Genomic DNA, 20,279 nt, shown 5'->3' on the forward strand with positions numbered 1-20,279 from the left:
TTTTCCTAGGTTGACGTGCTTCCACGTCCTCATGAAGTGCAAGCAACTCAACCCTCCACGCCATCGCCAGACGTGACCGACTTCTGCTTCTGCACCCCATCCTGCTCATTCTTCGATTTCTCCTCGTCGACCTGGGTGAGATTCTCCTGTTCCTTCTCCCAACCCACCAACCATTTGCACTTGGAGTCATCAGGAGCCAAATACAAAGGACGCGTAACAGCCAGCCGCCAATAACCCATACTCCTATCACTAATGCTGATCTGTGGGTCTTCGAATGTGCGTTCGAGCGCATCAAAGAAGGCCATGCACTCAGTCTGTAGGCCCAGAACGCGAAGGCACCGGAGGATGCGCGTGATGCGAAGATGGTTATGGTCGAACCTAATGGCCCAGTTGGCGAACTTCTTGCGATAATCTGGCGCGCGGACGATGTGGTATGGAAGGGGTTTGGATGCGGAGATGTTTGTGTGGGCACCTGGTGGGAAAGAGGCTGTTTCAGACGATTCGCTTTGCTTGGCCTCCGCTTCTGACTTGTTGGATATCATGAAGCCGTAGAAGCTGAGCATGCGCTCGAAGCTTCGTCGTAGGTTCTGCCGTAGCTCACTCCGTGAACGGAAGGCTTGCATTACTTCGAGGTTGACGACTGGGGCCTGTGTATGGTCAACATATTGCCAAAGTGATTGAATACATCGTTGCATTCTCGCTGTACCCTGGAGGTATTCATGAGGCTGCAATTCGACATGTGTGGATTTCCACCATGGCGAATACCTCCCGGGTACGACATCAGTAAACGGGAAGGCTTACTTCACTGTTGTATGGAGAACCCTCTGGAAGCGGAAAGAGCATCTGAACATAGTTATGGGACGCTTCCAGCCTGCTGTCTGGCCATGCCAGTATCTCATCGAGTTGCCGACCGAGGGCGTCCTTGGCGCGTACATCGGGGTCGTAGAAGCGGACGATGAGTTGGCTCTTGCCTGCGGTCGCAGCCTGATCAGCCTTTGAGGCATCCGACAGGACCATTTTCGCGCGCTTGTTGAATACGATTGATATTGGATGTTGAAGTCGCAAACAATGTATAAATTATGGGTGAGAGGTCAGAAGTACGCAGGTAAGGCTGCACCCTCACGCCGTGTACCTAGGTAGAGTGCGCCTTCCCTGGACCGGACTAGCTCCATCGCGCCTTTAGGGCTTTCCCTTCCCCGCCAAAACGCAAAGGCATGACTGCTACAACTTGATGAAAGAACATGGTGCGCGAATTGTGAAGTCAGAAGGTCACGTTGTTATTGGATTATTCTGTCTACCAAAATAATCCTGATGTAGGCTGCAGAGACCTGTGTAGACTCCGCCGCGGCTGTCGCAACAGCGACGATCTTTCCGCAAATGTCCGCATGCAACCTAGAGACACTACATACTACCTGGGTAGCCGCGGGTGGCATCGCGCTAATGGTACCGCGATTGTCGTCGTCCTTCGTTCACACTCTGGCGACGTGTCTTCGCCCCATTGAAGCCCTGGAGTCCGCGGGATGAAAGCTGAACGCTGACGTCATCCGCGCAGATTGTTGAACAGCGCCGCTTCCAGGCCCCATTCACCACCCGTGCGCCGTACTTGGACGCTTGGTAGCCAGCGCAAACGCAGGGTACATGATAGACAAACCTGCTCAGCCCCTACCAACGCAGGATTATTCACGCGCTATCAGCGATGATGTTTTCCTTAAATCTGACTATGGCACTGGCGAAGACTCTGCTTGCTCAACCAAACTCCTCTGCTACCCAGAACTATTTGGAAACAACTCTCTCTGATACAGGAGATATATATTGAGATTCATAATGAGCTCCGAAGGTGGGTGCTAACGGTATTCGTTCCCGATGTCCAACCTAACCAATTCCTAGAACGGAAGCCCACACCAGAGAATGGCACCCTATTCCAGGGTTTCGAATGGAACGTCCCGGACGATCACAAGCACTGGCGGCGCCTTGCCGAAGAGCTTCCTAAGCTAAAAGCCATCGGTATTACCAACATATGGCTACCCCCTGGCTGTAAAGGTGCGAACCCTCAGGGCGTTGGCTACGACATCTACGATCTGTACGACCTCGGCGAATTTGATCAGAAAGGTCAAAAGGGAACCAAATGGGGAACTAAAGAAGAGCTACTCGAACTTACGAAGGTCGCCAAGGAGCATGGCGTGGGCCTATACTGGGATGCCGTATTGAACCACAAGGCTGGAGCCGACCAAACGGAGAAGTGCCGTGTTGTGGAAGTTGACCAAGATGATCGCACTAAGGAGGTTTCTGATGCCTTCGAAATCGAGGGATGGCTAGGCTTCGATTTTCCGGGCCGTGGCGAGCAATACTCCAAGATGAAATACCACTGGGAGCATTTCTCAGGTACCGATTGGGACCAAGCCACGGAGAAGAAAGCCATCTATAAGATTCTAGGTGAGAACAAAGGCTGGTCGCAATCCGTGGATGATGAGCAAGGCAACGCGGACTACATGATGTTTGCCGACATTGACTACTCGCACCCTGAGGTTCAAGAAGACGTCAAGAACTGGGGCGTGTGGATCACTAAAGAGCTTGGCTTGAAGGGCTTCCGGCTCGACGCTGTGCAGCATTTCTCCTCAAGATTTACCAATGAATGGATCAAGAACTTGCGCAAACAGTGTGGAGACGACATCTTCGTGGTCGGCGAGTTCTGGTCGGGAGATGTAAAAGAGATGAGCGATTGGCTCGACGATATGAACCACGAGTTCGCTCTCTACGACTCGCCTCTCCTGAACAACTTCGGGTCCATCTCGACAAGCGAATCGGCGGACCTGAGGAAGGTCTACGATAATACACTCGTTCAAATGCGTCCTACCGATGCTGTTACGGTCGTTACAAACCACGACACACAACCTGGGCAGGTGATGGAGACCAAGATCGAGGGCTTCTTCAAGCCTCTTGCCTACGCTCTCATTCTGCTGAGGCAGGAAGGCTACCCATGCCCATTCTACGGCGATCTTTACGGTCTCTCAGAGCCGCATGAGACCCCTGCCTCATGTGGTGGAAAGCTCGCTGATCTCATTCTCGCACGAAAACTCTTCGCGTACGGAACACAGGAGGACTACTTCAACGAAGCCAACTGCATCGGGTTTGTGCGTCGTGGAACATGGGACAGGAAAGCGGGTCTGGCGTGTGTGATGAGCAACGCAGGTCCCGGTCAGATCAAGATGGCTGTTGGCGAGATGCATGCCGGTGAGAAGTGGACTGACATCCTTGGGTGGGAGGAGAGTGAGGTCGAGATAGACAGCGAAGGTTATGGACTGTTCAACTGCCCAGGCACCAGTGTCGCGGTCTGGGTGCGAAGCGATGCTGAAGGGCGGGACCAATTTCCTACAAACTTCGATGCGAACGTATACCACAAAGATTAGATAGGCGGCATTTTGTTGTAGAATGCGACGGGGAGGGCTGCGAACACCCTGAGTGTGTATCGCCTCTCTGAAGAATTGAATACTGCGCCTGACAGACTGGCGGTGTGGACCTTATCAAGCCTCAAACTGCTTGCTTTTCTCTTATCAAGACCCTGTGCGCCGCAATCCAAGGGTTGCAACTCATGGAACCTGCGGGAAGATGGTTGGGGAGATCGGCGACGAACCTTCCGCTTCGGGACCAGCGCGGAACCAATCAATCGCGACAACGCCGACCATTTTAGACGTTTCGCGGCGTTTCTCTAGTAAGCGAGCATGCAGCGTACCCGCCGACAGTGTATACTCAATTCTCAGGGTTGCAGGAGCGTCTATTGACGTCTACACAACATAGCCAACGGCTCCGTGATGCCGGAACTTGTTGCATGTGACATGTGACCCCCGCGATCGCTATGTCTAGATCGTGGGTCTCGTGTCAGGGCACGCGCATCAATTTAACTCCGCTCCTCCGCTTTTCTAGCTTCTGTCGCCCTCGACGAGCCGAACACTCACAGCCCCTTTGATTCTTTTCTTCAGACGTCTACTCTGCCCTGCGTTTCTAACGACGAGCGCCTCGCTGCAGACTTCCCATGTCGCTGATTCAGCATGTTACACAGCAAGAGGGCACTGATCGCGAGGAGGCGTTGGTAGATTTGTTCTTACCGCCTGTCGACCGCCAGATTAGCCGACAGGATGCTGCGGAACGTCGGCTTTCTCTTGAGAGCGCCATCTCGGGAGCTGGCTTCTTGAGCGCACAAGGAAAGAGCGTGAGGAGAGTTATCAGTTACGACATAATACCCAAGCCCGAGGAGCTCGCACCGGGCGAGGAACCTGGAGGCTTGACGCCATACAAGGTGCCAACGGGCAAGCGTATCGGTAAGTTTGGCTGCATCGCATTCGCGTTCTGACCACTAACATACGATCACAGCACAGGTTATCGTAACGGTTCTTGCGTGTTGGTTCGCTAGCGGCATCGTTTTCGGTTTTGCAGCTTTGAAGCCAATTCTTATCAAGGAAGGCGTTTTCAGCAATATGTGCACACCCGAAGAGGTGGATGCCGACGTTGAAGTTTGCTTCGAGCAAGATCTCAGGTTGAACTTCTTTTTTTCTTTGGCATCGACTACGGCGAATGTTTCTGCTCTCCCCGTCGGTACCTTGCTCGATCGCTATGGGCCCAAGCTTTGCTTCCTTTGCGGTTCTTTCTGTCTCGCGCTTGGAAGTATCCTAATGAGTCTCGCGTTTCAGATCGAGCATTTTGACGGATATACAATCGGAAACTTCTTCCTTGCCCTTGGAGGCACATTTGTCTTCCTGCCCTCTTTCCAGATTGCTAACGCCTTCCCCAAGTATGCGGGTAGCATCGTTGCGCTCGTTACCGGTGCATTCGACGCTTCAGCAGCAGTCTTTCTCTTCTACAGGCTCATGTACGATGCTAGCGACAGGGCGTTCAAGCCACAAACTTTCTTCCTGGTCTATCTCATCGTTCCAGCAGCCATCGCCATCGCGCAGCTCACCTTCTTACCGACCGAGAACTACAAGACTGAGGCACAGCTAGAAATGAAGCTTCAGAGAGCTGAAGACGCTATGCGAGACGTTCATTCTTCGGATGATGAGCTACCCGACAACGAGATCTGGAAGCGAAGGAAGGCCCGTAGCTCGCGTCGCAAGGAGAGATTGAGCAGACTTGATGAGCTGATCGGCAATGAGGCGGCTCGTAAGATCCGGGAAGAGAAGGCTGAGCAGAGACTGGAAAACTCCGGTGTCTGGGGAGCACTGCACAACAAGTCTGCCAAAGACCAGATGCTGACGCCCTGGTTCATACTGCTCACTATTCTGACCGTGATCCAGATGGTGCGAATGAACTTCTTCAGTTAGTAAATCCCTTCAGTGCGCTTGAACACTGCTAACATTTCTTAGTTGCTACTATCCGCGAACAGTATACGTACATGCTTGGATCAGTCAAGCTCGCAGAGAAGGTCAACGACTTCTTCGACGTTGCTCTGCCCGTCGCTGGAGTTGTCGCAACTCCCTTCTTAGGCGCACTGCTCGATAACGTCAGTACACCTGGCGTACTCTCGCTCCTCGTTGTCATCATCGCCGCTATTGGAGTCATTGGCTCTATCTCAACTCTTTGGGCTGGATATGTCAACGTTCTCCTATTTGTCTTCTTGCGCCCGCTTTACTATTCCGCCATGTCTGACTACGCGACCAAGGTCTTTGGCTTCGCTACGTTTGGACGAGTTTACGGGACTATCATCTGCGTGTCTGGCCTGTTCAATCTGTCGCAGACCGCAATCGACGCCTTGACAAAGGGCTTGTGGCACGGCAACCCAGTCCCGATCAACATCATTCTGGCTGCTTTGGCGTTTGTCATAGGCACGGCACTCGTTATCTATGTTTCGGTACAGGTTTACCGTATGAGGAAGAAGCTCGACGAGGAAGACGCCATTACCGTGACAAACACCGAAGTAGGTTCCATCATGGAAAGCCTGCTCGAAGAGGACGAGCCGAGGTCCTACGGCACAGTCAACCGCCAGCGACAGCCATGGGAGGTTTGATACGATGGCGCGAAACTCGATTATTCTTACCTCCGACATTTCCAGACCAGGTCGACGATATTCCTTCGCCGCTGTTATTACGAGTGCGATTCAAATACGGCCGTCATTGAATCATGCTTCCTGTACTAATTGGTCTCCTTCTTAACGTAATTAAAAGTTGTCATATTCGGTACAAGCGGGCGTTCATGTTGATCGCGTTACATTGCAGACTGTCAACAGCCGAGCGTCTTTATCAATAATAGTCATGGTCAAGCGAGCGTTATGGGTACGGGTTTTCGGGTCATGTTACATCTCATCATGTTTACGGCGCCAGATTGCGAGTCCATGTAGACTAGATTGCGATTTGTAGAAATTGTTCAGTATTTCTAATATCCATTGTCATCATCCGTTGTTGTTTGTTCTAGTTCAAATTAAATCCAAAATCCATGCAATCCATCTTTGCGTCAAGGGTGCGAGATACAGGCTGTCAAGACCTTGATGTCACCGGCCCAGGTGAGCAAGGCAGTGACGCTAAAATTACGCCCCTCTTAGCGCTGGTGTGGGGCTCTGCGGCCCAGCCCCCATTCTCGAGCTTTCGGTAACCGAGCCCCTCACGGATCGTACGACACTTTCCATCCACCACGAGCAGGGAGGGCCGATATCGCTGCCTGGGAACGACCACCACTGATTCTAGAACCGTTACATTCGCTTGGTAAACTTGGTACCTGCGGCCATTGTCTTGGAGCCATGGGCATGCTTTGCCTTATGACGCGTTGCGGTGGTACATCGTCTGCCTAAGCTGACATCCTCGCCGCATGCTGGGGCCTACGTCCACCGTTGTGCTGGAACAGTCGAGTCGACAAGTTGTTTCAAAGTGAATCTCTGGCGCAGCTACCTAGGTATACTGCTGACGTCTCGTGGAGAGGGTTCACCTTGACTGTGCTGCAATGTCCGTCGGCCGGCCACCTGGACTTCCCAGCTGGCACACCGGTGGCTCTCGAAGCATGACAGAGACTTATTCACCCAAAATATGCAGCTGTTTGGCGTCTGGCGCGCTTTTTTAGGAGCTTCTCGTTCTCGGAAATACCCAAGGCGCATTCAATAGACGTTACTATCTGTAAGAAGAGTTGGGATGCTGGAAACGGACAAAGACGAAAGGTAGCCTGACACAATGGAGTCCTCCATGTCCTGGGAGAGGAAAAGCCTCAGCACAGCCGAGTGAGCCCCCATCTCTAAGCTCAGCATGCATCGCGAAACTCGTACTCTGTCGTCATGGCATCTGTATCCTCGTGGCGTTTTGGAGCCCTCGACCCAACTCGAAACCTCAACCAGACACATGATCAACGTCGAAAGTGTCGTTTGCGTTGATGACAAGTATCTTTCTGCATGTCATCGTCATGGCCGTGTTCACGGTCTTCGCCTGGGGCCATCTTTACAACCCCAAACCCGCGCCACAGCCTGCCATTGCAGATTTGGGGCCGATGGAGAGCGACCATGCAGTACGCCTCCCTCAGTTCGTTGCGCAACACGCAGTCGAGATGGACAGAGCTGCTGACATTCTTAGACATCGAAAGGAGGCGTGGGAAATAATCAAGGGTCGATGTTACATGTTGACAGCTCCTGACATTTGTTCTACCCAGCTGCTTGGATATGATCGGTCCTGAAAACATATATGTATGGCAGTCAATCTACTTGTATTGCCCCAAGCACTTTCAACGCATCATTATTTCCTCTTCTTACATCTCCTCCTGAACACTAGGCCAACCTGAAACCATTGCCGAAGCTCGCATTCCATCATGGGTATCCGGTTTTCCCAGTGGGTTGCTCCGTCCATTGTACTTCACAGTACCCTCACATCTGCTCTCGTCGTACCTAGAGCCGCGTACAGCGGAAATGGCGAGCCTTATGGCACTGGACACATCCATCCGACCACCATAGCCGCATCATCTTCTATGGCTTCTCAGGCCTCATCCCTTGGTACGTCCTGCGTTACTTCCGTGACCATAACCATAACGCTATCAGGCTCGAGTATTGTGCCGCCGGCTTCGATAATTGGCACCTATCCTGTCGTGAGCGGCCCTACCATCACTGGTGAGAACAAAATATATTCAAGTTGATGGGCAACATCTGATATCACTGCAGGTTGGCCATCGGCTGCTTCGTCAAGCTCGATTGTACCGAGCAGCGTTCTGGATTACCCTGCCGAATCATCCGTGCCACCTCCTGAGGATCCAGCGACTTCAGACTATCCTGCTGTCACTCCTACTTCGAATGTGGCTTGGTCTACTGGCGGCGGATATGGCCCTTCCCCTGCGCCTGTCTCCCCCCACCTAAGTAAGCTTACGAGCAGTGCGATCCCGGAGAGCAGCGTAACTCCAAGTAACTACAGTACGTCTTTCAATTCCATCACTTCTCGCGCGTTCCACTATGTATACCCCAGACAGAGATTGCTGGAACACAGATAACTAACCTTGTGATAGATACGCCCTTGCCGTATGCCGCCAACCCTGCGACAGCATCAGTAGCACCCTACCCTATCACCTCTCTCCAAGGGGCACATGTATCACACAGTGCAGGCCCAGTTGGTACTTCACCAACTATCCACGTTCCGTATCCGACAGGAAACGTTACATCGAAGCCTCCTTCTGGAACGGGGTATCCGACGTCAAGCACCGTGCTGCCGTATCCGGAAGAAAGCGATACTTACTTATCACAACGGTCCGCTACTTCTTCTGCATTAGGTTTGTTGACTGGCACATCACGAAGTCGCGTCAGTATGTGCCGCTGACTTTGTATAGCTACTCCTGATTATCCAACGCCATCCCCAGCTCTTCCAGTTTCCTCGGCACCATCTTCAGCCCTTCCTGACTATCCAGCATCGCCTCCGGCCCCTCCTGTGTCTTCAGTGTCATCGTCAGGCTCTCCTGTTTATTCGGCATCAACACAGGTTCCTCCTGTCTATTCGCCAACACCGACGCTTCCCGTCTCGTCACTCTCCTCAGCCTACCCTGTTTCGCCAGCATCGTCTTCTTCCCCTCCCATGCACCCAGAATCCTCTTCAGCCCCTCCAGACTATCCGGCATCGCCTTCGGGTCATCCCACCCCTTCGACGTCGCCTTCTGCCCCTCCTTCGTACCAGACATCGTCGTCAGCCCTTCCGGACTATTCGGCATCAACACCGCTCCCTCCTGCCTCTTCGACAGCATCGCCGGCCCACCCTGTCTCGCCGACATCGTCAGGCCTTCCAGACTATTCGGCATCAGTACCGGTCCCTTCCGCCTCGCAGACATCATCTCTGGCCTACCCCGTTTCGCCGCCATCATCTTCAGTTCCTCCGATGTCTGCGACGCCATCATCAGCCCTTCCCATCGCCTCGACGCTCTCTTCAGCCTACCCTGTTGCGCCTACATCGTCTTCAGTCGCTCCCGCTTATCCAGCGTCATCTTCGGCCGCTCCCGCGTATCCAGCGTCGTCTTCGGTCGCTCCTGAGTTCCCAGCTTCATCTTCGGCTATTCCAGGCTATCCCACGGCTTTCTCAGGTTCCCCTCTTGAGCCAACGCCATCTTCAACTTCACTCGCAGCACCTACTCCAATTGTCAGTTCTACGCCAAGCGTCTATGTCCCAGCCACCTCTCTTCCGCCAGTGTCAGGGAGCATGACTACGATGTACTCGGCAGTTCAGCCTGTAGCTACTGATTACCCGGCATTGCCTGTGGTATCTGCTTCCGAGATCTCCACGGGTACTGAGCAGCCCGGTATTTATTCCCCTTCATTCTTATCGTCGAATCTCAAATGCTTACTCCATACTAGGTTACTCAGCGGCACCTACTACTATGATCACCAGCGCTATTGCGTCCTCTGCGAACTCGAACATGTATGGCACGCCTGCTCAACAGACAGGAGGATATGCAGGGTTCGCTGGAGTTGGTACCTGAGTGTTCTAGAGATGAAACTGGTGACTCTGTCCCATGGACTGAAATTGGTGATGCAGCAGCAAACGCTAGGGTTGGCCTGTACTCGTACGCCTGTATCAATTTCCTTTGTTCCACGTTGACATTTGGGTAATGTTTTGGGTTTTGGAGTTTGCCCTGGTATCTAGAAAACCTACTGAATCCACTCGTTTACCAAGCGATGCACGATCATGAAGGTAATTTTGTTCGAAAGCTGCGTAGCCGTTTCTGATTGACAGGGTACAATCCCGGCTTGTCGGATTGCTCAGAGAACATGACGTGGGGTTCGCGGATCAATAGTCCGTGCGTCTTCGCGTTGCTATGGCAGGGAAGTAGCGTCGCGTGGGCAGCTAGTGCTGTTTATCGCTCACCGTCTGAGCTCGCACCACCACATATTACATAGACGTGCTGCACAACTTCCTTAGACTACCAAAGTTGAACAACCAAACTCACAGCAGGTGCTACCCTTCGACAACATACATAACCCCCCAAACCGTCAAGTTGGCGCGCCTCAAAGAATCCCCGGTCCAGATGGATCCGCCTCCGCCTCTCTCGCCAAACAAGGCACCATTCTCGCCTGGGATGCCCATCTTCCCAGCCAGTCCCGACCGCGGTGCTGGCTCAAGATCTCCGTACGGCGACTCCAGGGACTCATCGCCAGTCCTCTCGCCCTCGACACCCAACCTCCGCCCCCACTCGCCCCTACGACACACACACCGCCGAACCGATTCCGATGTTTCCGTCACAGCCCTCACGGGCATGTTCGAGAACCTCGAGGTTAAGGACCCACGGGAAGCATGCAAGCGCTTCAAGGAGTTGCTGGACAAGGAGAGGATACGACACGCGGAGAAGTTGAACAAGATCGAGAAGGAACATGCCAAGAAGGAGCGCGACCATGAGTTGTCGTCGAGCCGACGCGACGTGCGCATCGACGAGCTGAAGCACGAACTTGAGCAGACAAAGGAATCACTTGCAAACGCCGTTACCAAGGAAAGATTTGAGAAGAGAGTCCATGAGAGCAAAGCTGCCATTGACAAGTGGGCGAAGGCTTTCCAGGAGAACGAAGAGAGGTGGAAGAGTATGGACGCCAAAGCTGTAAGTACACCATGCTCTTCTATACAGTTCCACCTATTAACATGTTCCAGACGGAAGCAGCATCGCGAGCCAAGTCCTACGAGGGCAAATATAGACACTGTAAGGCGGAGTACATAGCGGCCAACAACGAGAAGCTCCGATGCTCCGCAATGATACCGCAGCTTCAGGCCAAGATTCAGAGCATCCAGCGTAGCTTGCAGCGGGCCGAGTCAGATGTCAAGTTCAAGACCGATGAAGCCGCCAAGTACAAGAACGAGGTGTACAGCCTGCAGGTGGAGATTGAGAGCGTTAGCAACCGACTGAACGAAGAAGTGCAGACACTGAAAGAGAAGCTTGGTCTCGTGGAGGGCGAGCGAGACGCTCTTAAGACGAGCTTGAAAGAAGAGGAGGTTCTGCGCATCGCCGCGGAAGGCCAGATACCGCTTCCATCGGCCGACCCAGAAGAGACTGATGAATTCGCATCACCTGTTCGATCGCCACGCAAGCCACGCAACCTCGCACGCGAGGACGACGACAAGGAAAACGTGTCGCCAAAGAAAAACGCAGTTGATCTGCGCTTCATTCAGCAGGAGCTGGCAGCAGAGAGACGCGCTCGCGAACGTGCCGAGGAGCAGATCGACTTCATGAAGATGGAATGCCAGTTCCAGTGCTGCTCTTGCCGCATCGCTGAGAACAGGGGAAAGCACTACGTCCACGATGACTCACTCGAAGCCGAGATGCAGCGCATCAAGGTCTCGCTACCCATCTCTACGCCCCCAGCCAGCAACCACGGAGACGATGTCATGGAAGGTGTAGTGATCAAGCAAGAGTCTGTGGAGAACGAGCGTCCCATCACACCGCCTGAGGATGTTGTAGTCAAGACAGAGTCTGAGGAGCCCGAGACCGTTGTCGCCTTCTCTCCAGACACAGGAACCTTCCGCTCTGTGCCATCACCTATGAAGTCTCGTCCGTCAGCAGGCATCGTCACACATGCAGAGCCATCACCTGTAGTCGAGATGACCGATGCACCAGCGCCCGACACGGTCGCTCCTGCCAACATATCTTTGCCACAGTCCCGTCCTGCATCGAGAGTCGACTTTGTTCTTCCTACCCGCAGGGAGACCAAGGCTGTAGACATCAGCATCCACGAAGACGCCGTCGACGACGACAGCGAGGACGAGGACATGTCACCACCGACGCCCGACAGGGAGCCTACTGGGCCTACGACGCCCTACCTCACTCGCACTATTACCACAACAACTACCATCCCCCTTCACTTCTCCCCTGCCACTCCAGCGTTCAAGGCTGGCCGTGGGCCTATGACTCCTTCGACTGTAGCCCACGCTGCAGCCAACGCACAAACCCCTGTTCTGGGTGAACTGTCACTCAACAAGCTAGGCATTGACCGGGAAGCCGCACTCGCAGCGATCCGTGAGCGTAGAGGACGTGCTAGAAGCATGGCCGCTGGTCACGGAACGCCGATGAAGCAGATGGTCGAGGGTGTAAAGGACCGCAGAGACATTAGTGCGCCTGTTACTCGGGTACGAAGTGTATCGCGGATACGGAGATGAGCGATCGAGGATGGACGATGTGGAAGTGGCTGGTGATTGCCGTGCTGACTAGGGTGCAGCGAGAGTCGTGATACCATTGATTTCCTGTTGCGACTTTACCTTGCGCTTAGCGGCATTGCATGGCGTTGGAGGCTATTGCTGCATTTGAACTTTCCCGGCGTTGTCTGTCTGCATATATGTCTTGCACAAGCAACGACTGCGTTATATACCTTAGTTTTGCTTCTTGCTAGTTCTTACGATATTGTAATTGAGTATTGACATGTTCAACTTTGTTTGGTGTTCTGTGCTGAAGTTGCTGTGGATATGAATGGGTATTTGTGCTTGTGACCACCGTCCTTTTTGAACACAAAGTCAATTCTGTAAACGATACGTTGGTTGGTAAGAGCGATTGACCATTTTCTTCGCGTGGTGTTCAAGAGACGAGATGAGCGGGCCCCGGCGTGCACACTTCCGCCAAGCCCCGCTAGCGCACGATTGGCGGTCCAAGCGAACGTCGAAATTGATCGCACTCGAACACCTGGATTATCTCTTGCGACAGCGACTACGAACTTCGACGCCCAACCCTCTTTCTCCCTTCCACACCGACAACCGCCACCATGTCTGACAACGGAGAAATCGAGGTCGAGAACCCCACCGGCATTGCCATCCTCCCCAAGGATGTCACCGACGAGCAGGGCAGCGTAAAGCTGTTCAACAAGGCAGGCTTATTACAACTTCCGCTCACACGCACAATACTGACTTTTCGCAGTGGTCCTACGAGGAGGTCGAGGTCCGCGACATCTCATTGACGTACGTTTCCCCCACGATATCGCGCCGCACACCCGTATAAAAGGACAATGGTGGCATTGGATACTTTGTAATACGCTGCGAGACCTTCGGCTAACTGAAGCCGCAGCGACTACATCCAGATCCGCTCGCCTGTCTACATCTCACACTCCGCCGGCCGATATGCCGTCAAGCGGTTCAGGAAGGCCCAGTGCCCCATCATTGAGCGTCTCACCAACTCGCTCATGATGAACGGCCGTAACAACGGAAAGAAGCTCATGGCTGTGCGCATCGTCGCTCACGCTTTCGAGATCGTACGTCTACAATCTGCCAGGTTTCGGAATCGCGAAGATGGCATAAAATGCGCGTCGGGAGACGGCTGACAATTGCAGATCCACATCATGACCGACCAGAACCCCATCCAGGTCGCCGTCGATGCCATCGTCAACTGCGGTCCCCGTGAAGACTCCACCCGTATCGGTTCCGCCGGTACCGTCCGTCGCCAGGCCGTCGATGTCTCTCCCCTCCGCCGTGTCAACCAGGGTATCTCCCTCCTCACCATCGGTGCCCGTGAGGCCTCTTTCCGCAACGTCAAGAGCATTGCCGAGTGCCTCGCTGAGGAGCTGATCAACGCTGCCAAGGGTAGCAGCAACTCGTACGCCATCAAGAAGAAGGATGAGCTCGAGCGTGTCGCCAAGTCCAACCGATAAAGGCGTGCGTTCTGTGTATGGGTGTGCATGGTGTCTCTGGGAGGAGTTCTCTCGAATGGCTGTTCTGGTCGTTTTTTGATCGGACAGAATGAGGGATCTTATGCATGGCATGGCTTTCCTAGGCGATTAAGACCTCTTTCATGGTTGCATGACAAAAATGGACAATACGATACCACGTTCAGATGAGCAGTTACTGCGTGCGAGGTGATGTTGACGGCCACCGACAGGCGAGAGGAGGCCGGACCCGCTGTTGGAAGGCATCGTGTAGCTGTGAAATGCCACTTCATGTATAACACAATGGCGGAAGTCGTGTAGATCTTCGATGAACTCCAGTACATCCAAATTCATTTATGGGTATCTCATCTCTGCACTTTTTATGTACATGTCTATGCTGCCGCCCGCCCTAACACAGCCCTCTCTAATATGGCTCCAAACTCTTCGAAGCCGACTTTACCACTGTTCTTCTCTCCCAGCTGCTCAGCTTCAGCATAAGCTTTGGCCATGACCTCCTCATCAATCCTTACAAGCCAGTCGTGACCTGTAATCATGATGTGACCCCCTTCATTTTGGAGTTGCTGCATAAGCCCACTTGCGCGAATCAATCTCTCGACCCAAACCCTATCTTTACCCTCCGCGTACGCTGCGTCGACCAAATCCACAGCACCCCTCTCCTTCATTGTATTCCTTACAAAGGCGACACACCTCTCCCGTCGTGCGGCTTCCATCTCGGCCTCCTTTTTCTCCTCTGCTTTCCTCTCCTCCCGCTCCTGTCTTGCGCGCTCGCGAATCTCTTCTTCGACAGCCGCTCGCCGAGCTTTTTCCGCTGCCGCAGTTGCCTCGCGCTCTTCACGGCCTTCTGCCTCTTGAAGACGACGCATCTCGGCTTCTGAACGTAGCCATTCGTTGTACGCGCGTTGTTGGTCTTTTCGAGCGAGCGATTTGGCTTTCTTGGTACCGACTACGCGTTGGGTTGGTGGGGGACGGTTCGCGTTTTGTGGTGGGGGGTTTGCGGGGCCGGGTGCGAAGGCATCGTCGGGTAGTTGGGCTTCTTGTGCTTGAGTATGTGGCTGTTGATGTTGTGGTAAGGGGACGTCTCCGAAGAGGGCTTGGTGCGGTGGTGGTGTAGGTGCCCGTGGCGGTCGCGCGGCTTCTACGCCGTCGTCTTGAAGGACTAACCGCTCGTCCAGTGGTGCTTGTTCTCCTTCATCCCTCTGTCCTCCAACCGGGTTCCTGATACCTTGTTCGGTTGGGCGATTCGTCTCCTCATTATTTGCTCTTTGATCATTGCCCGCCTGTGCTGCTTGCCGTTGCGCATTGTACCATTCGCCGATTTGTGGGGCGAAATATAATGTTCCGCAAAGTACTGCTGTGTGTAGAAGATCTTGCGACAGAGGTGTGCCAGATCGCGTAAATGGCAGCAGAAGATTCAGGATGGTGAACGGAAGAGATAGTATGGCCCCCATCGTGACGTTTGTGTTCGTATGGTCGATGCGCAGGTTTACGCGTTGACGGAGCCTTTGAGTCGATGAATCGAGGTGGGGTTTTCGCGCGAAGGCCGATCGGTAGTGATTGGAAACCGCTAGCGGTCCATGTAATTGGGAAGTGGTATCTGCGGTATAATAAGGATTCGATGCTTGTGCAATAATAGTAGTCGTCGTGGCGCTAGAAATGTGCTTCGGGTGAAAGACAATGTCAAGTCAAGTTGATGATGCAACTTGCAAGCCCGCTGTAGGGCTGAGCGCTAGTGCCGCGTCGGTCCTAGCTTATCTTGAGCGATCATTCACATGCAACGAAGTGCTCCTGTCGTCAGCACGGCACGAGTCTTACAGACGTCTGCGCAATGACACCTTGAACGCGCGCTTCCATCGTATTTACTGCCCCATTTGTATAGCATACTCGCTCTGATCATATCACCGACCGGAGGCCTGAACCTCAATCCTTCAAACCTCGCATTAGTTTGGACATTACCAAGGTACGAGAGAAAGATTGCAGTAGATAATGGTTTCATGAGTGGAGGACCCAGTCAAAACTTGGGTATTGGATGGAGGGTGCGTCTCCAATGATATCTAACCTTTTCTTGGAGGGTGCGCCTTACGGCCGTTAGCAAAAGACTCGGAGCCTTATTCGTCCTCCTCTCCACACTGTCAAGAGAGGGTAACCAATCGACGGTTTCAACCCCAGCCATAAGCTTTCCGAATCGTTCAGGCCCTCCGAGGGCACGGCTGCTAAGTGTAACATCGCTATGGGGAATGGACTGCGATACCACCGCTTGACGATACGTGCGGAAGGCATGGGCCGATTGTCCACAGGTCTGGCCGTCCAACATGTGTACGATGCAGGGGATTGGATTGCCTTTATATCTCTGGCCAATTCCGCATTATGATTACTATACTCTTGCAGCTTTGGCTTCGACTTCAACTTGGCTACAATCTATCCCCGACTCAACACATTCCTCTGTCGACGCTTGTCTGACTCGTATCATTGCCACTCCCCAAGCCATACGATTGGCCCATCTCTACCTCACGCGACGTACATCTCTCGTCTCCGGCATATTAAGGCACCTTGCTGCTGGGTCACCACATATTACGCGCCGTATAATTGGTCAATCGAACATCAGTATGGTCGTCGCAACAACGGATGTCTGGCCCAACACGGCAGGCTTCGACACGGACTACGAAGAGCACGAGCCCGTGGAGCTCACCGTCAAAGGCACCATCCCAAGGCATGCTGCAGGTGTACTTTATCGGACAGGTCCGCTCGGCTACAAGGCGAAGACGAACGACGGCAAGATCTGGGCAGCAAGACATTGGTTTGATGGATTCTCATGTGTCCATCGTTTCCAGATCGACTTTCCCGACGCGGACGGCCCAGCGAAGGTTACATACCGTTCGCGACGCACGGTGGATGAGTACCTTGAGATTGTTCGTACGACCGGAAAATTGGACAGTACCACGTTTGCTGCAAAGCGTGATCCATGCGAGAGCTTCTTCTGGAAGGTAAGTCCTGACTGTACGAGATGCACGTGAGACATACACTGACTTCGTACGCCCATCGCTGTAGGTCATGAGTATGTTCCAGGCATCACAGAATGAGCGCAATGTCGGTGTCACGCTCTCCATAAATATGGCAGGAAGTGACAAACTCAACAAAGGCGCGAAACCGACTGCCAACGGTCACACCAGTGGCATTGAGACTCTTCATGCCCGAACAGATTCTAGTGCCATCAAGGAGATCGACCCAGAGACGTTGGAACCGCGCGGTTATGCACGTCAAGAACGCCTTCACCCGGAGTTGAAAGGGCCTTTCTCTGCCGCCCACGCCAAGTCTGACCCCCAGACGGGTGATATGTACAACTTCAATCTCGACTTTGGATACAAGAGTACTTACCGCATCTTCCGCGTCTCGGCAGCATCTGGCGAGACAGACATACTCGCTACTTTCCATGGCACGCCTGCATACATTCACTCGCTGTTCTTGACTGAGAACTACGTCATTCTCTGTGTCTGGAACAGTCACATCACATGGGGTGGCGTTTCGCTCATGTACCACAAGAACGTTGTCGACTCTATCGCGCCCTTCGACCCCAACTCCAAAGCAACATGGTACGTTGTCGACCGCCGCGAAGGCAAGGGACTTGTAGCAACGTACGAAAGCATGCCTTTCTTCTGCTTCCACAGCATCAACGCCTGGGAAGAGCCATCAGCTTCTGATCCTAGCAAGACCGACATCATCACCGAGCTCAGCATGTTTGAGAACCTAGACATCGTCAAGCGCTTCTACTACGACAACATCATCTCTTCCATCGACACGCCTGACTATGAGGGTGAGAAGCGCAGGCTGTGCCTTCCGATGCAGGCGCAGTTCCGCCTTCCGAGCGTCAACGCTGGTGTTCCTGCTACGATGCCCGCTGAGCTTCTCTTTCAGGCCGACAAGTTCAAGTCGATGGAGCTGCCCACGCTGAACCCGGCATACCTGACCAAGCGCCATCGCTACACATATGGATGTGCCGACCGTCTCCGGTCTTCGTTCTTCGACGGCCTTGTCAAGTTTGACAACAAGACTCAGGAAGCCATCTACTGGGAAGTTGATGGTCACACGCCTGGCGAAGCGATCTTCATCGCTGACCCTGAAGGTGTGGAAGAAGACGATGGCATACTGTTGAGTGTGGTCTTGGACGGCTATGCGGAGAAGAGCTACTTGCTCGTGCTCAACGCGAAGGACTTGACGGAGATGGGAAGAGCTGAGATGGCGGGGCCGATGAGCTTTGGGTTTCATGGGACGTTTAAGGAGACGTATAAGACATATCGAGGGGATGTTTGAGCTGGAGAATTACAACACAACGATAGCCTGCTCTCCATTCCTTTCGCTGACACCCGTTGACGTTGAAAGATTTCGGTTACTGTCATAGTTATCTAACTTGGTCGTCGACGACGTAGACACATTGTCTATCACATACATATTATCCTTTTATGAACCCGACCAGCTCATCAGTCATACCTATTTCAGGCATACTTGCTTCGTTTACTCATGGGTCGACCCCGGTCTTGAACAGTCATTCGCTCATCAATCATCAAGCCGACATGATTGCGACAATGTTAGACAAGTGTCAATGCGATTAAACCGGCTCATTAGGCGCACATCGAGTCCAACAATATCTTGATTCATCCTACTCTACCGCTTGATGGTAGGTCCGGAGACAAAGGGTACGTGACGAACCTTCTGTATTTGTCAAGCTACCTGAACATTCCGCTATCTCCTTTCCATGCAAAACTATGTCGACCCAAAAGCTCCCCGTTGTAAATGGGCTCTGGTATGTCCTCTGGTTGAGCTATCCGTTCTTTGAATGGTTTGACATTGGTAAATCGTTTCGCTTCTTCGACGTATCCCTCGACGCAGATGACGTAGCTTTTGTCGATTTCCATATCCTTGGTACGTAGTTTGCACCCTTTGATTACACCACCCCACACCTGTGAGTCCTCGCCATTCTTTGCCCAAGGGTTTGTGCTCGTGTATATCAACAAATAGCACCGACTGTCACAATCTTGATTCTTTTGCAGGTGGCTGCAGCGTGACTTCTTGTCAACCTCGCCGAATTCCATGAAAGGGATGGGCGATGTCGTCTCTGTAGGATGTTCCACAATCGATTGGTCTGGTTGTAATGCACGCGAGTTCTTCGTAGCAGGTGGGCATATCAGCGCTCTGATAGTAGGACCTTTGCTTTCGTGCGCGGAGGAGGCGCTAGATACGGGCCGCGTTGGCAAGCAAGGTATTGTAAAATCGTTTGAACGGCTCATATCACTGGGTCGATTCCGATGGGACTTGTAGTTCTGAAGCGATGATTGGTATGGTAGAATTGGAGTGAGAGTAGCAAAGCCGCTGAGAGTTCGCGGAGAGATAGAAATGGATGTTGTTATGAGGAGGAAATTGAAAGAGGGGCGTAGTCTTGAGGGCCGCTTCTGTACTCATCATACGAGTGATTTGAGTCACAAAAGTACGTACCTGTCCCAGAATTTGTGTGCAGAGTCATGTTGAGACGGCATAACAGTGACTCGATCAACGTGACTTTCAAACTCAGTATGGTAACTCTAGTTGCAGTCGTCAAAGGAAAAGGCGAACAACGTGAGGATAAAAGAATTAACCGACGGGAGATTTGGTGTTAAGGTTGCTCGCTACCGGTGTGAAGTTGCTGTATTGATGTTGCTGTGACTCCGAATCGCGCACTGTCTTTCTGTTGACCATGACGCCAATGCGACAACGAGTTGTGGTCATACTAATACGTTGACCTAACTTTGGCCGCAAAAAAAGCTACGAGGTCAGACACAGAATCTATAGCTGATTGTATACGCCCGTTATGTTATTTGGTCCGCTAGTACTCCGATTTCTAACATCTTCGCGGATAGAGGCACGTGCGCAGCGTCGACCGTAGTTGAGTTGGCACAACCACGGATGTGCTTACAGTATTCCTAATGAAGAGCAGCATCCTGGAACAGATGCTATATATTGTGTGTTCGTATTCCTCGAATTTCTGACCTTCTCATCATCGTCTCTTTTCCCGGAAACTCAAAATGCCTACTCCTCGCAACCACACCCACATACTCAGATTAGAAGCCGACGGCCTCCAAGATGACTACTACAAACAACACGAAGCCTCCTGCGACATCTGCTTCAACGACGAGACATCCGATTGCGGGCTCGATGAGGCGTCAGCAACAGTCTCAAACAGCGAAGCCAA

The 20,279-nt window shown here is 52.8% G+C and overlaps 8 protein-coding genes across 8 annotated transcripts; 6 read left to right on the forward strand and 2 right to left on the reverse strand.

Moving 5' to 3' along the window:
* Nucleotides 1–47: 47 nt before the first annotated feature.
* Nucleotides 48–1,017, reverse strand: J4E86_009523 (uncharacterized protein; the record flags this gene model as incomplete). Its single annotated transcript, XM_051450028.1, has 2 exons — nucleotides 48–647; nucleotides 802–1,017. The coding sequence occupies 2 exons, from the start codon at nucleotides 1,015–1,017 to the stop codon at nucleotides 48–50; spliced, it is 816 nt and encodes a 271-aa protein (XP_051298873.1).
* An 807-nt stretch (nucleotides 1,018–1,824) lies between these two features.
* Nucleotides 1,825–3,407, forward strand: J4E86_009524 (uncharacterized protein; the record flags this gene model as incomplete). The annotated part of the gene is made up of 2 exons (XM_051450029.1): nucleotides 1,825–1,837; nucleotides 1,888–3,407. 2 exons carry the CDS (start codon nucleotides 1,825–1,827, stop codon nucleotides 3,405–3,407), a joined length of 1,533 nt encoding a protein of 510 aa, XP_051298874.1.
* A 623-nt stretch (nucleotides 3,408–4,030) lies between these two features.
* Nucleotides 4,031–5,998, forward strand: J4E86_009525 (uncharacterized protein; the record flags this gene model as incomplete). The annotated part of the gene is made up of 3 exons (XM_051450030.1): nucleotides 4,031–4,316; nucleotides 4,369–5,310; nucleotides 5,358–5,998. The coding sequence occupies 3 exons, from the start codon at nucleotides 4,031–4,033 to the stop codon at nucleotides 5,996–5,998; spliced, it is 1,869 nt and encodes a 622-aa protein (XP_051298875.1).
* Nucleotides 5,999–7,773: 1,775 nt separating this feature from the next.
* Nucleotides 7,774–9,466, forward strand: J4E86_009526 (uncharacterized protein; the record flags this gene model as incomplete). The annotated part of the gene is made up of 4 exons (XM_051450031.1): nucleotides 7,774–7,954; nucleotides 8,000–8,068; nucleotides 8,120–8,365; nucleotides 8,925–9,466. The coding sequence occupies 4 exons, from the start codon at nucleotides 7,774–7,776 to the stop codon at nucleotides 9,464–9,466; spliced, it is 1,038 nt and encodes a 345-aa protein (XP_051298876.1).
* A 992-nt stretch (nucleotides 9,467–10,458) lies between these two features.
* Nucleotides 10,459–12,572, forward strand: J4E86_009527 (uncharacterized protein; the record flags this gene model as incomplete). Its single annotated transcript, XM_051450032.1, has 2 exons — nucleotides 10,459–11,022; nucleotides 11,073–12,572. 2 exons carry the CDS (start codon nucleotides 10,459–10,461, stop codon nucleotides 12,570–12,572), a joined length of 2,064 nt encoding a protein of 687 aa, XP_051298877.1.
* A 596-nt stretch (nucleotides 12,573–13,168) lies between these two features.
* On the forward strand, nucleotides 13,169–14,047 carry RPS5 (ribosomal protein S5; the record flags this gene model as incomplete). Its single annotated transcript, XM_051450033.1, has 4 exons — nucleotides 13,169–13,252; nucleotides 13,321–13,361; nucleotides 13,468–13,651; nucleotides 13,730–14,047. 4 exons carry the CDS (start codon nucleotides 13,169–13,171, stop codon nucleotides 14,045–14,047), a joined length of 627 nt encoding a protein of 208 aa, XP_051298878.1.
* A 386-nt stretch (nucleotides 14,048–14,433) lies between these two features.
* Nucleotides 14,434–15,510, reverse strand: J4E86_009529 (uncharacterized protein; the record flags this gene model as incomplete). Its single annotated transcript, XM_051450034.1, has 1 exon — nucleotides 14,434–15,510. One exon carries the CDS (start codon nucleotides 15,508–15,510, stop codon nucleotides 14,434–14,436), a length of 1,077 nt encoding a protein of 358 aa, XP_051298879.1.
* Nucleotides 15,511–16,665: 1,155 nt separating this feature from the next.
* J4E86_009530 (uncharacterized protein) lies at nucleotides 16,666–18,367 on the forward strand (the record flags this gene model as incomplete). Its single annotated transcript, XM_051450035.1, has 2 exons — nucleotides 16,666–17,043; nucleotides 17,108–18,367. The coding sequence occupies 2 exons, from the start codon at nucleotides 16,666–16,668 to the stop codon at nucleotides 18,365–18,367; spliced, it is 1,638 nt and encodes a 545-aa protein (XP_051298880.1).
* Between the last annotated feature and the right edge of the window lie 1,912 nt (nucleotides 18,368–20,279).

Source organism: Alternaria arbusti (assembly GCF_024043155.1).
Source record: "Alternaria arbusti strain BMP 1465 chromosome Unknown scaffold_17, whole genome shotgun sequence".
Classification (NCBI taxonomy): Eukaryota; Fungi; Ascomycota; class Dothideomycetes; order Pleosporales; family Pleosporaceae; genus Alternaria; species Alternaria arbusti.